Below are 13,340 nucleotides of genomic sequence, written 5' to 3' on the forward strand. Positions count from 1 at the left end.
TTTGTCCTGCTCTCCGTGGATTTGGGAGAAGCAGCTCCGTGGTTTTATCCGCGTTGCCTGAGGTTGGCATTGCGGGAGGAGCAGAATTCCAGGAGAGCAGAGGGAGCTGTGGGACAGCTTTGGGAGCTCCAGTGAAATCCAGAATCTCGGAGGGCTCCGTGGGATCCAAACTGAGTGGGACAGAGAGCCAGGATTGTTCCCTGTGCAGGGAATTGGCTCTCCCCCAGAAGAGCTGCCGGGTTGTTTTCATACAAAAATATTCCAGAAGGATTGGATATGGGAGGGGAGGTGTGCTGGTGGCATCTCTGGGTGGGAAATCATCTGGAATTTGCAAATAAACCCAGGATTCAGGTGCTTTGGAAAAAAAAAAACCCAGAACTGAGGAGCTTTTCTGAAGGTGGTCCATGACTTTGAAGAATCCAATGTGTTTTGCTCCAAGGCAAGAAGAAATGCCAAGAAAATAAATTGGGATTCAGCTCATCCAGGCAGCTTTTGGAAGGTCACTCTGGAATTCTGACCAGCTAATTGTTGCACGGATTTATTTTCACTCCTCCTTCAGCCAGGGATAATTTTCTCTTTTTCCCCTCCCTGTCATTTGGGTTTCTCCCTAATTACAGAGAAAAGCCAGCTCTGAGCTGTGGCACAGCCTGGTGCAACTCTGCTCCTTCCACTCTTGGATAAAATCCAACTTTTAAGGAGAAAAAGAGATAAAAAGAGTTCTTTTGTAATTACAAACGCACAGGAATTGTGCCTGGCTCCTCAGCCCCACACTTCAGGTGCCCACATGGAATTATTGATGATATTTTAACGAGAGGAAACCTGGCTGGAGAGGCTCTGAACAGGCAGATAAAGCGCGTTTGAAATGATTTTCGGGGCTGACCCCAGGTGTGGTGCTGGTTTTCAGGTGTGTGGGGAGAAGCAGCGCTTCGAGAAGCTCATGGAGCATTTCCGGAACGAGGACAACAACATTGACTTCATGGTGAGTGGAATTTTCCAGAAACTCCTGGGTTTTCCATCATTTTCCTTCCCCGGGCCTGGCCCTGCTGTCTCCGGCAGAGCTGTAGCAGCAGGGAGGGTGTTGGTTCCAGGGCTAATGGCAAAAATCTCCCAAATCTGAGGGTTTAAGGTCTTTGCTGGAGTGTGAGAAACAAATCCTAATTTAATCAGGAAAAATCTCCCTTGAATTCCTGCTTGGATCCCATGTGGGTCCGTTCTGAGCTGGATTTCCCACCCCAGCACTGGAATTCTGAGGCCTCTGTTGCACTTTGTATCAATTTAGTGCTGAGCTTTGTGTAAAAGACCTTTTTCTGCCAAAAATCAGGTGTTAGAGCAGCAGCGAGGCGATTCCTGTGGGATTTGAACGCTCCAGGAATGTTTCCAGGACAGGATCACAGCCCTGAGGGCCAGCAGGTTAAAAAAAATGAGGTGATGTGAGGGAGGCAGGCTGGCAAATTCCTTGGATTTAGAAAGAAAAGGAGGAAATGACACGATCCTTGCATTTTCCCTCAAGGCACCCAGCCTGGAATTTCAGATTTATCCCATCCATTTTTTCCTCTGGGCCCTGGAATAGATCCCAGGGAAGTGGCCAAATTCCAGTGTCAAACTGGTGATCCAGGGGGTGCCTTTAGTTCCTTCTTCCCACCAAATGATCTGGAGTCATGGAATCCCCTGGAGGCTCTTCCTGCAGGAAAATCAGATTGCTCCAACCCTCAGGCTCCTCCTAGAAATCTGGGAAGGATCCTGGTGGATGTTGGGAAGCTGCTGCTGCTGCAGGATGGGGTTTTATCCATGAAAAACCCAGCAAGGATGAGGGAAATTCCTTCCTGGAGCAGCTCCCAGGGGTGGCAGACGGGGTCCTGAGAGGCCTGGGGGTACCTGGGCACAGCAGGGTGTGGCAAGGGAAGGAGAATTTTTGGGATTTCTACCCCAATTCCCGCCACTCCAGAGGAGATTTCCCCACATCCCATACTCTGGCTTGGGATGTGTGTGGATGCCAATCCCTGGGATCTGCTCCTTGTTCAGCTTGGGAAATGTGCTTTGGGCAGCCAGCAAAGGTCTTTTTTGTGCAAGTTCCCTTTCCTAAACTGGGGTTTCCAGGCCCAGATTAATCTCACTTTTACAGGCCCAGATGAATCTCCCCTTTCCAGGCTGTTTAAACCCAGGCTCAGATTAATCTCCCCTTTCCAGGCTGTTTAAACCCAGGCCCAGATGAATCTCCCTTATCCAGGCTGTTTAGAACCAGGCCCAGGTGAATCTCCCCTTTCCAGGCTGTTTAGAACCAGGCCCAGATGAATCTCCCTTTTCCAGGCTGTTTAGAACCAGGCCCAGGTGAATCTCCCCTTTCCAGGCTGCTTAGAACCAGGCCCAGATGAATCTCCCTTTTCCAGGCTGCTTAGAACCAGGCCCAGATGAATCTCCCTTTTCCAGGCTGTTTAAACCCAGGCCCAGATGAATCTCCCCTTTCCAGGCTGTTTAGAACCAGGCCCAGGTGAATCTCCCCTTTCCAGGCTGCTTAGAACCAGGCCCAGATGAATCTCCCTTTTCCAGGCTGTTTAAACCCAGGCCCAGATGAATCTCCCCTTTCCAGGCTGTTTAGAACCAGGCCCAGATGAATCTCCCTTTTCCAGGCTGTTTAGAACCAGGCCCAGGTGAATCTCCCTTTTCCAGGCTGTTTAAACCCAGGACTGGTTTTTCAGAGCCTGGTGCCTGCCCTGGCCCGGGCAGCATCCCTGCTCTGGGGAGGTGACTCTGCAGACATGACTTAATTCCTGGAATGCTCATTCCCCTTCATCCCAGCAGACCAAAATTCCCTGAGCCCAGCCTGGCCTGGGAATGGAGCAGTTGAGGACAGCAGCTGATGGCTTTCCTTTGGAAATCCTGGGGGAAATCCCTGGAAAGCCTGGGGATCCTGCCCCAGTGCTGGTCCCACAGATCCCATTCCAGCTGTTCCCGGGGATACCTGGGGGTGGGGATTTGTGGAGGAATTTTGAATAAGTTACAGATGTGATTTCTGGGTTGCTTTAGATGATGCAATTTGTTTTTCTTATCCTCTGCAAAAGTAAGAATGGTCGGTTCACATCTTCACCACACGGCTCAGAAGGTCACAAAACCTCTAATTATAGGAACTTCTAAAGATTTATTAACCAATAAAACATCGCTAACAAAGATATTTATATTTTTGACTTAATCTTTAAATATTTCATCTTATGAACTCATGTTATAGTGTAAACTTCCTTGATCATATTATAACATACAGTGCTATATTCTAAACTTCTTATTTACCTTTGTAACTGCTTTTATTTTTTCTGTATCTTTAAAACTCTAAACTTTCTTCTTCTTAACTTAATGTGTCTCCACTTTAAATCTATGTTCTCACTTCTATCGCTTAAGTTTAGAAACCTTTTCCAAAGATCAAATCCTGTGTTTATTTCTCGGATAAAATCCTTTTATGTATTTCGTTCTGGATTTTGGCTTTACAAGGCCAAGGTTCTGAGAATTGCCCACGTCTGGAGCCCCAAGCCCTGGGCTCACCTGGGCTGTCCTTGCAGGTGGCCTGCATGCAGTTCATCAACATCGTGGTGCACTCCGTGGAGGACATGAACTTCCGCGTGCACCTCCAGTACGAGTTCACCAAGCTGGGCCTGGACGAGTACCTGGATGTGAGTCTGGAGCTGCTCCCATTCCCAGTTCCTCCCCCTCACCCCACAGCCTCTGGGCTGTCCCACAGCTGGAGGGGCCGTGGCCAGGCTGCAGCCAGCTGGAATTACAGCCTGCAGCTAAATCTGGAGCCTGATAACAAAGGGAGGATGAACCACAGCCATCCTCGCCCTGCCACGTCCCCCAGCTCCAGGCACGGGGCTCCCTCCTTCCCCAGGCTGGAGGAGTCTCCTCTGGGATTCTCTGACAGCCACGAGTCCTCTGGTGTCTGTCTGTCAGCTCCTTCTTTGTTTCCCCTTCTCCGTTTTCCATGGGATCCCAGAATCCTTTGGGTTGGAAGGGACCCTAAAGAGTTTCTCAATGCCACGGGCAGGGACCCTTCCACTGTTCCAGGCTGCTGCAAGACCCTCCAGCCTGGCCTTGGGCACTGCCAGGGCCTGGGGCAGCCACAACCTCTCCAGGCCAGCATTTTTCTCCCTGTCCTCGGGAGCACATCCATGGAAACCCTGCTGCCGTTGACCTGTCCCTGCAGATTCCTGCTCAGTGTCCACCAGGAGTGGGATTTGGGGTCTCTGGGGTGTGTCTGGACATGGCTGCACTGGCCGTGGGTGCGTTTGGGGTCCGGGGGTGGCTCTGGGGAGTCTATGGGGACCAGGCAGAGCCTTTCCCAGCAAACACAGAGGAAATCATGGAATGGTTTGGGCTGGGAGGGACCCTAAAGCTCCCATTCCGTGGGCAGGGAAGCTGTAATGTCCCCTGGAGGGACGGAGGGTAAGACCCTGCCTAACTGGACTGGGGGTGTTTGGGGTCCAAAGGGTTTCCCTGGGTGGTGGAGGTGCCCTGAGCTCCCCCTGTCCCCCAGCCCTGTCCCAGGGCCCGGTGTCACCGGTGTCCCCTGTGTCCCCTGTGTCCCCTGGGCCCTGCAGAAGCTGAAGCACACGGAGAGTGACAAGCTGCAGGTGCAGATCCAGGCCTACCTGGACAACGTGTTCGACGTGGGGGCTCTGCTGGAGGACGCCGAGACCAAGAACGCAGCCCTGGAAAGGGTGGAAGAACTGGAAGAAAACCTTTCCCACGTGAGTGCCCACGGTGCCACCTGCGTTCCGTGTTGGCCCGGCCCAGTTTGGGGAGAGGCTGGCTGGGAAAAAGCCTCGGGATCGCTGGGCCTCTGAACTGGGAAGGAACCAGACACTGGTGGTGCTTCCAAGGGGGATTCACCTGGCACAGGGAGCCTCTGCACAGGTGTGGGAGCTGGGAGAGCTGATGTCCATGGAAAACTCCAGCTCCTCAGCAGAGCAGGCCCAAAGTAGGGGGGAAAAACATCCTGGCTGTGCTTTAAACAGGGGCTCAGGTGGGAAGGGGCTGGAAAATCCTCCCGTGTAGATGCTCAGGGTTTGCTGCCCCAAAACTTGGTGTCAGTCCCTTTAGGCTGGAAGACATGGCCTGGCTTTTGGAAAATAATTTCTTAAAAAAGGGGCTTTTCCATACTTTAAAACTGAGAAAAAGGCTTTTCCATCTCTCAGCATCCCTGTATTCCCATCACTTGGCATAAATAATGTTCTTAACTCACAGTGCAGTGTTTGCCCCCTGAGGTATTTTAGGAGCCAGGGAATGGTTTGGGTTGGCAGGGACATTAAAACCCATCCAGTTCAACCCCTGCCACGGGCAGGGACAGCTTCCACTATCCCAGGTTGCTCCAAACCCTTCCAACTTGATGTCTCCCATCTCAGGCAGGAGTCTGTTGTCTTTCCGAGGAAAGGCTTCAAGGCTTCCTGCAATATCAGTAATTTATCAATTTACCCAAGATGGATACCTCTTACCTCTTATTTTGATGGATAAACCCCCAGGTTTCCAGTTCTTTAATCCATTTCTCTTTTGCTGGATAGTTATCTGAAAAACTGCAGGATACGGAGAACGAAGCCATGGCCAAGATTGTGGAACTGGAAAAGCAACTGATGCAAAGGAACAAAGAACTGGACGTGATCAGGGTGAGTGGGACAGGGAAGCCCTGGGTGGATTCAGGATGCAGGGAGTGGAGATCACGGACCTGGGGCAGGGGAATTCTCTTGGCTTCCCAATATTGAGCCCTGGGTGCACTCAAGGGATGGACAGAAATCCCTTTGGATGTGCCAGGAGTCACTGAGTGAGGTGGACACATCTCATTCCCCATGTCTGGAGCATTCCAGGTGGGAGTTTTGGACCTGTGGAGGTGCCAGAGGGTGGGAGAATCCAGAACTTCTCTGTGGGCACGTGCAGCACAATCCCCTCACTGGATCAGGCTGTTCTGATCCTGCCCTTGGAATTCTGAGTGCACCTTCCCTGCTCCTGTGTCATTCCAGGAGATCTACAAGGATGCCAACAGCCAGGTTCACACCCTGAGGAAGATGGTGAAGGAGAAGGAGGAAGCCATCCAGCGCCAATCCACGCTGGAGAAGAAGATCCACGAGCTGGAGAAGCAGGGAACCATCAAGATCCAGAAGAAAGGGGATGGGGACATCTCCATCCTGCCCGTGGCCCTGGCCTCCGGGATGGTGCCAGCAGGAGCAGAGGCGGTGCCAGGGACCTGTGCCACACCTGGAGCTGCCTCCTCGGTGCCACTGCCCCCACCTCCACCCCCCCTGCCTGCCCTGCCAGGCTCACCTGAGGCAGGTGAGGAAGGAGGGAGATCCCAGCTGCGGGCACCAAACCTCCCTGGGCAGTTCCTGACCTCCCTTCCCGTGGGGAAACTCCTCCTGAAGCCCAGCCTGAGGCCGTTCCCTCTCCTCCTGTCCCTGTTCCCTGGGAGCAGAGTGTGACCCCCCCCCACACTTGGCTGCCCCCTCCATCTGCTTTTCCATGGATGGAAAAATTGGTCCTTTCTTTCCTGAGGGCACTTCCAGGCGCTGAAGGCCTTTGGTGGCTCCGGGTGGGGAGGGGACGTGGCGGGAATGCTGTGGCTCCTTCTTTGTGCCCCTTCCCTCCACGGTAACTCCGTTTTCCCTCCATCCCACAGTGCCCAACGGCCCCGTGGCAGTGCCTGTGCCACCACCACCACCTCCTCCTCCTCCTCCTCCTCCTCCTCTCCCGGACGCGGCTCCGGCTCCGCTGCCCCCTCCGCCGCCGCCCTCGGCTCCCCCCCTGCCCGGCACGGCCTCCCCCACCGTGGTCTTCAACTCTGGCCTGGCAGGTAAAGCTCCCTCAGGGCAGGGCACCCCGCTGCTGGCCCTAAACAAACCCCATTGTTCCTCACCGGGCTTGGGATGAGGAGTTCCCGGGAGGAAGGAGCGTTCCGGCGTCTCTGAGGTTGCCCCGTGCATCCCTGGAAGTGTCCAGCTTGGAGCAGCCTGGGATGGGGGAGCTGGGTAATCCTCGATGTCCCTCCCAGCCCAAACCAGTGTGAGATCCTGGGATTTATCAACCCAACGGTTTGGGTTTGGTCTGGAAGAGCTGGATTCTCCAGTGGAGCAAAACTCACACCAAAAGTATTTTATAAACGGGGTGGTTTCTGATTTCGACAGAATGTGGGTTTGATTTCTTCTGAGAAGTAGTATCTGTGCAAAATTTGTGAAATTTTTGTGGGAATTTGGGAAGAAAGGGCAAAATTTGGGGATTTTTTTGGAAGGAAGAACAACCTGCTGCCCATCCTTACCCATGTTTTAGTCACTGCCTCCTGCCAGGTGTCTCAGGGAGTGAGTGAGGGTGATCTCTGGTGTCCCCAGAAATCTCCAGAGCTCGTTACGAGTCCAAAGCAAGAGACTCTCATTAAGGGCTTCGTTAAAGACAAAAAAAATCTACTTAAATATTCCAGCCTTTAAAGGTTCCTTGGAAGACAAAAAGCATCCTGGATCCGGAGGGTCCCAGGGTGTTTTGTAGGAAAATCCAGCCCCAGAGAGAGGCTGATCCCTCGGGACGTGGCCGTGGAGGTGCCTGGGGGCTGCTGGGCTCCAGATCCCATTTTTCAGTGGGAATTCCGAGGGAATGGGACTGGAAGTGGCTTTTCTGGATGCCAGGGGCTCTGCAGGAAGGAGCATCCCCAGGGCAGGAACGCTGTGGGGCCGAGGGGAGTTGGGAAATAACAAATGCTGCTTTTCTGACCTCTCCTAACACTTGTTTCTCTGTTCCTTCTGCTTCCTGCTAAGATGGGCCCATCAAGCTCTTCTGTAGGTTCCTTCCTGCTAAGTATTCCTTATCCTGGCATTCCCTGTGTCCTGGGGGGATCCAGGGGATGGGCAGGGGGAGGTCGGAGCCAACCCTCGGGATTTGGGCGCCCAGAGCTCAGGAAGGGAGGAGGAGGAGGAGGAGGAAGGGGAATCTGAAGGGGTTCTGAGCTCTGTTATCTTTCCCATGAGGCATTCCTGCCTTCCCTGTCCTGGAATAACCTGGGAGCAGTTAATTATCCGTTCCAATGTGTGCACAAGTAGAAAATTCCTTTCTCCATGGGTGTTCAAAGCTATTCCTTCTTTTCTTTTAGGACTTACTTTAAGTAACCCCATCAATTAAGCAGAGAGGAAAATCCTGTTTAGTGCAGATGAGCAGAAATTGGATAAATACAATGCCCAAAATACCCACTGGAATATTCTGTGTATTCCCTGTTACCCACTTGGTGTCCAGCACTGCAGGACCGGGGTTTCTGTTCCATGTTTACCAGATTTTTTGGGAAGTAATTCAGGAGCAAAAAGTTGATTGATGGACTTTAATTAATTGATTTTGTAGCATGAACAAATTTGTGTTCTCATGCAAGGAAAAGGAAATGGGAACTGGATCATGGAAATTACACATGTGGCTTCCAGATTGAATGGAATAGGGATAGGAATAGGAATAGGATGGAATGGGAATAGAAATAGGAGTAGGAATAGAAATAGGAGTAGGAATAGAAATAGGAGTAGGAATAGAAATAGGAATAGAAATAGGGTTGTTCCCTTGCTCAGTCAGGCCTCATTTCCACGTTTCATTTTCACAGTGCCTCTGTTTAAATTCCTAAATTACTCCAAAGTTCCCAAATGACCTGGATTTGCTGGATTTGCACAGCACAGGAATTAAAACCTGGTTTTAAACCCCTGTTAAAGCCCAGCTTTGCTGCAGCTCAGCCCCTTTGGCCTTGAAAGTCAGACCTGCTGAGAAGGTGCCCCACTGCAGTTTCCCCAGATCCCATTTCCCAAAGCCTTGGGAACGGGGCATTTTTCCCTTCCTGTCACCTTTTTGTGACACAGCTCAGAGCGGGCTCTGCCAGCAGCAGGACAGGGCTGGATTCACCCGCTCTCCCCCTTTTCCATGGAATTTGGACAGAGCCTGGGAGTTCAAATCAATCCAGGCAGCTCGTGGGGGATGCAGGGATCCCAGGTTTCCCTCTGGGAGGTTTGCAGAGCCCTGGGGGCTGCTGCTGTCCTGCTGAGGGCTGGGACTCCGGCACCTTTCCAGGATCCCAGTGGGATAATCAGCTCTGCCCAGCTCTTCCCCAGTGCTGAACCCCACCTGGGGAGCTGCTCTGGGCCGTTCCCAGGCGGTTTCCCAGGAGTTCCCCCTGTGCTGTCCCCAGCTGTGAAGATCAAGAAGCCCATCAAGACCAAGTTCCGCATGCCCGTGTTCAACTGGGTGGCCCTGAAGCCCAACCAGATCAACGGCACCGTCTTCAACGAGATCGACGACGAGCGCATCCTCGAGGTGCCCCTGCTCCCTCCCCTGCTGCCCAGCAAAACATGGAACCATGGAATGCTGGGCTTGGAAAAGCCTCTCAGACCGCCCAGCCCAGCCCTCAGGCCAGCAGTGCCCCGTGCCCCCAGGTGCCACATCCACACGGGGTTAAATCCCTCCAGGAATGGCACCTCCAGTGCCTGACCACGCTTGCCAGGAAGGAAATATCCAGTATTCCCTAATATCCAGCTAAACCTCTGCTGGAGCAGCCTGATTCCATTTCCTCTCCTCCTGGGAGCAGAGCTGGCTGCCCCCTCCTGTCAGGGCCTTGTGGGCAGTGGGAAGATCTCCACAGGGATAGGGCACAGCAGTGACCTTGGGACAGGGCTCATTCCAGGTCCTGGATGCTCCCATGGATGCTTTAGCCATGGCTGGATAAAGCACCAGTGCTCACCAATGTTTTCCTGCATTTCTGGACAGAGCTGTGTGCAGAGCTGTTTGGGGCTGGATTTCTGGGATCTGGCCAGATTTCCTCATCCTGGATCAGGAATGTGTTCCTTCCATCCCTCAGCCTCTGACAGAGCTCTCTGGGTTCCAAAGCCAGGTTGGAAAAGGGTTGGAAAAGCCTGGGCTGGTGGAAGGTGTCCCTGCCCCATGGCAGGGGCTGGAACTGGGATGAGCTTTAAGATCCCAACCCAAACCATTCCATGATTCCATGACCCTGTCTCAGCCACCACAGTTCTGGTTTGGGATTTAGCGTTCCCTGCGGGATAAATCCTTCCCTTTCCTTTCCAGGATCTAAACGTGGATGAATTTGAGGAGATCTTCAAAACGAAAGCCCAGGGCCCAGCCATGGATCTGAGCTCCAGCAAGCAGAAGATCCCTCAGAAAGGATCCAGCAAGGTCACGCTGCTGGATGCCAACAGAGCCAAGAACTTGGCCATCACCCTGCGGAAAGCCGGGAAGACGGCGGACGAGATCTGCAAAGCCATCCACGTGTGAGTGCAGCAAAGGAGGCCTGCCCCAGGCTCACTGGGAGGTGCTTTGGAGTTGGCAGCTGGTGGAAAAAATTCCAGGGGAAGGACGGAATGCTGGTGAATTCCCAGAATTGGTTGGTGTTGCTGAGTCACTGCTGAGGTTGGACAGATTAGCGCTTCCCTCATTAAAGCAGCTCGTTCCAGCCTATCCAGTTTGCCCTGGCAGCTCCACGGCATTTCCTGTCCCAGTGAGCAAAATCCAGAGGGAAGCCAGGACGAGGCAGCTCTTCTGGTTTGCTCCGTGAAGGATGAGTTTAGTCCAGGTGCTGGAGCAGATTGTGCACGGAATTAGGTTTGTGGAGTGGCCTCAGGAACTGACAGGGATCCTTCCCTGCTCCAGGGACAGGTGCAGCCGCTCCTTGGGGCTGATCCCAAATCCATCCAGACTCATTGTGGCCATGGCAAACATTTCCCACTCCTCCCTTAAGGAATATCTCCAAAATGTGGATGCACAAGTTTGCCTTTGGCTGAGGGTGACCCAAACCTGCCCCAGGTCCTGACAGGTTCAGCAGTTGGGCTTTAGGGGGCTCTGAGCCATTTAAATACAAATATTTGCTCCTCACCACCTCTTTTCCCTGGAAAAGGGAGCCTGGAGGGGTGGGGGAATGGCCACATGTTTGGAAATGGAAGCAGCATCATTCCCATTATCCCTGGATCCTGTTCCCATCTGCATGGGCAGGGCAGGAGGAGCTTCACAGCTGCTTTGCTTTTCTTCATGTGGAGCTGAATCCCAGACTGCTCTGGGTTGGGAGGGACCTTAAAGCTCATCCACTTCATCCAGGGACCCCTCCCTCTGTCCCAGGCAGCTCCAAGCCCTGTCCAGCCTGGCCTTGGGCACCTCCAGGGATCCAGGGCAGCCCCAGCTGCTCTGGGAATTCCAGCCCAGCCAGGAATTCCCAATTCCCAATCTCCCAGCCATCCCTGCCCTCTGGCAGTGGGAGCCATTCCCTGGCTCCTGTCCCTCCATCCCTTGTCCCCAGTCCCTCTCCAGCTCTCCTGGAGCCCCTTCAGGCCCTGCAAGGGGCTCTGAGCTCTGCCTGGAGCCTTCCCTTCTCCAGGGGAACATTCCCAGGGCTCTGAGCTCTGCCTGGAGCCTTCCCTTCTCCAGGGGAACATTCCCAGGGCTCTGAGCTCTGCCTGGAGCCTTCCCTTCTCCAGGGGAACATTCCCGGGGCTCTGAGCTCTGCCTGGAGCCTTCCCTTCTCCAGGGGAACATTCCCGGGGCTCTGAGCTCTGCCTGGATCCCTCCCCTCTCCAGGGGAACATTCCCAGCTCTCCCAGGCTGGCCCCAGAGCAGAGGGACATCCATGGCCTGGCCACTTCCCTGTGAGCTCTGTCCCCACGCCCTTTTCCCGGGATTTTCCCGCAGGTTTGACCTGAAGACGCTGCCGGTGGATTTCGTGGAGTGCCTGATGCGGTTCCTGCCCACGGAGAACGAGGTGAAGGTGCTGAGGCTCTACGAGAGGGAGAGGAAGCCCCTGGAGAACCTGTCAGATGAGGACAGGTTCATGATGCAGTTCAGCAAGATCGAGAGGCTGATGCAGAAAATGACCATCATGGCCTTCATCGGCAACTTCGCCGAGAGCATCCAGATGCTCACCCCGGTGAGTGGGAGCAGGGAATAGACACAGCTGGAATAAACACAGCTGGAATAAACACAGCTGGAATAAACACAGCTGGAAGGGACCTCGGGGCCGTGGATCCAACCCCAGCCCTGCACAGACACCCCAAAACCCCGGCCTGGGCATCCCTGGCAGCGCTGTCTGAACGCTCTGGCAGCCTTGGGAATGTGCCCATTCCCTGGGGAGCCTGGGCAGCCTCGAAGGAATATTGTTGGGAAAAGTTACTCTTGGTGCTGGTCCGTGGGCCCTTGGAATTGTTTTCCACCCAGCCTGAATCCCTGGGAGAGCTGTAGGGGCTGGAATGTGAATCCTCATTTACATCTGAGGGGGGTGAATCTGGGTTTGGAATCCTGGAGTCCAAATCAGGGCAGGGAAAATCCCACACAGGGCTGGGGGGGAAGAGAAAATAAGGAATATCTCATTCCAACCCCGCCATGGGCAGGGACACTCCCACTGTCCCAGGGTGCCAGCCTGGCCTTGGGCACTGCCAGGGATCCAGGGCAGCCCCAGCTGCTCTGGGAATTCCAGCCCAGCCAGGAATTCCCAATTCCCAATCTCCCAGCCATCCCTGCCCTCTGGCAGTGGGAGCCATTCCCTGGCTCCTGTCCCTCCATCCCTTGTCCCCAGTCCCTCTCCAGCTCTCCTGGAGCCCCTCCAGGCCCTGCAAGGGGCTCTGAGCTCTGCCTGGAGCCTTCCCTTCTCCAGGGGAACATTCCCAGGGCTCTGAGCTCTGCCTGGAGCCTTCCCTTCTCCAGGGGAACATTCCCAGGGCTCTGAGCTCTGCCTGGAGCCTTCCCTTCTCCAGGGGAACATTCCCAGGGCTCTGAGCTCTGCCTGGAGCCTTCCCTTCTCCAGGGGAACATTCCCAGGGCTCTGAGCTCTGCCTGGAGCCTTCCCTTCTCCAGGGGAACATTCCCAGCTCTGCCAGCCTGGTTCCATGGCAGAGGGACATCAGTGCTCTGTCCCATGGTGTGGATAAAAACCAGGAAGGTTTTTTCCCAGGATGTGAGTGTTTGGGTGTCCATTTTCCCCCTGGCTGGGTGTGCATTAACCAAAGCTCTCCCTGTGTTTCCCTGCAGCAACTCCACGCCATAATCGCTGCCTCTGTCTCCATAAAGTCATCCCAAAAACTGAAGAAAATCCTGGAGGTAGGTCTGGTCTCAGCTCTCCTTCCAGCAGTGTCTAAACCTCCAGGAATTTGTAATTTGTCCTGAGAATTCCTGCTCTGCTCTGTTTCATCCTGGCAGATCATCCTGGCTCTTGGGAATTACATGAACAGCAGCAAACGAGGGGCTGTGTATGGATTTAAGCTGCAGAGTTTAGACCTGGTAAGAAAAGCAGGGATGTGCTGTGGGCACCAGCTGGGAATTAGAGCTGTGGAGTTCTTGAAGCTGGAAAAACCTTCCACGACCCT

At 53.8% G+C, this 13,340-nt stretch overlaps 1 protein-coding gene across 8 annotated transcripts in view; it reads left to right on the forward strand.

Annotated features, from left to right (window-relative positions):
• FMNL2 (formin like 2) overlaps window positions 1-13,340 on the forward strand; it is a 126,189-nt gene that overhangs the window by 102,961 nt on the left and 9,888 nt on the right. For 5 of the 8 annotated variants that reach the window (XM_053947764.1, XM_053947760.1, XM_053947762.1 and 2 more), the window contains exons 10-21: window positions 905-979; window positions 3,549-3,659; window positions 4,584-4,733; window positions 5,544-5,645; window positions 5,997-6,306; window positions 6,650-6,823; window positions 7,776-7,796; window positions 9,173-9,297; window positions 10,063-10,265; window positions 11,674-11,908; window positions 13,006-13,074; window positions 13,174-13,254. In XM_053947764.1, the coding sequence (XP_053803739.1) occupies window positions 905-979; window positions 3,549-3,659; window positions 4,584-4,733; window positions 5,544-5,645; window positions 5,997-6,306; window positions 6,650-6,823; window positions 7,776-7,796; window positions 9,173-9,297; window positions 10,063-10,265; window positions 11,674-11,908; window positions 13,006-13,074; window positions 13,174-13,254 (1,656 nt within the window). The remainder of the gene's footprint in view (window positions 1-904; window positions 980-3,548; window positions 3,660-4,583; window positions 4,734-5,543; window positions 5,646-5,996; window positions 6,307-6,649; window positions 6,824-7,775; window positions 7,797-9,172; window positions 9,298-10,062; window positions 10,266-11,673; window positions 11,909-13,005; window positions 13,075-13,173; window positions 13,255-13,340) is intronic. The other 3 variants (XM_053947763.1, XM_053947765.1, XM_053947766.1) reach the window with 1 other exon arrangement.

Source organism: Vidua chalybeata, chromosome 7, assembly GCF_026979565.1.
Source record: "Vidua chalybeata isolate OUT-0048 chromosome 7, bVidCha1 merged haplotype, whole genome shotgun sequence".
Lineage (NCBI taxonomy): Eukaryota > Metazoa > Chordata > Aves > Passeriformes > Viduidae > Vidua > Vidua chalybeata.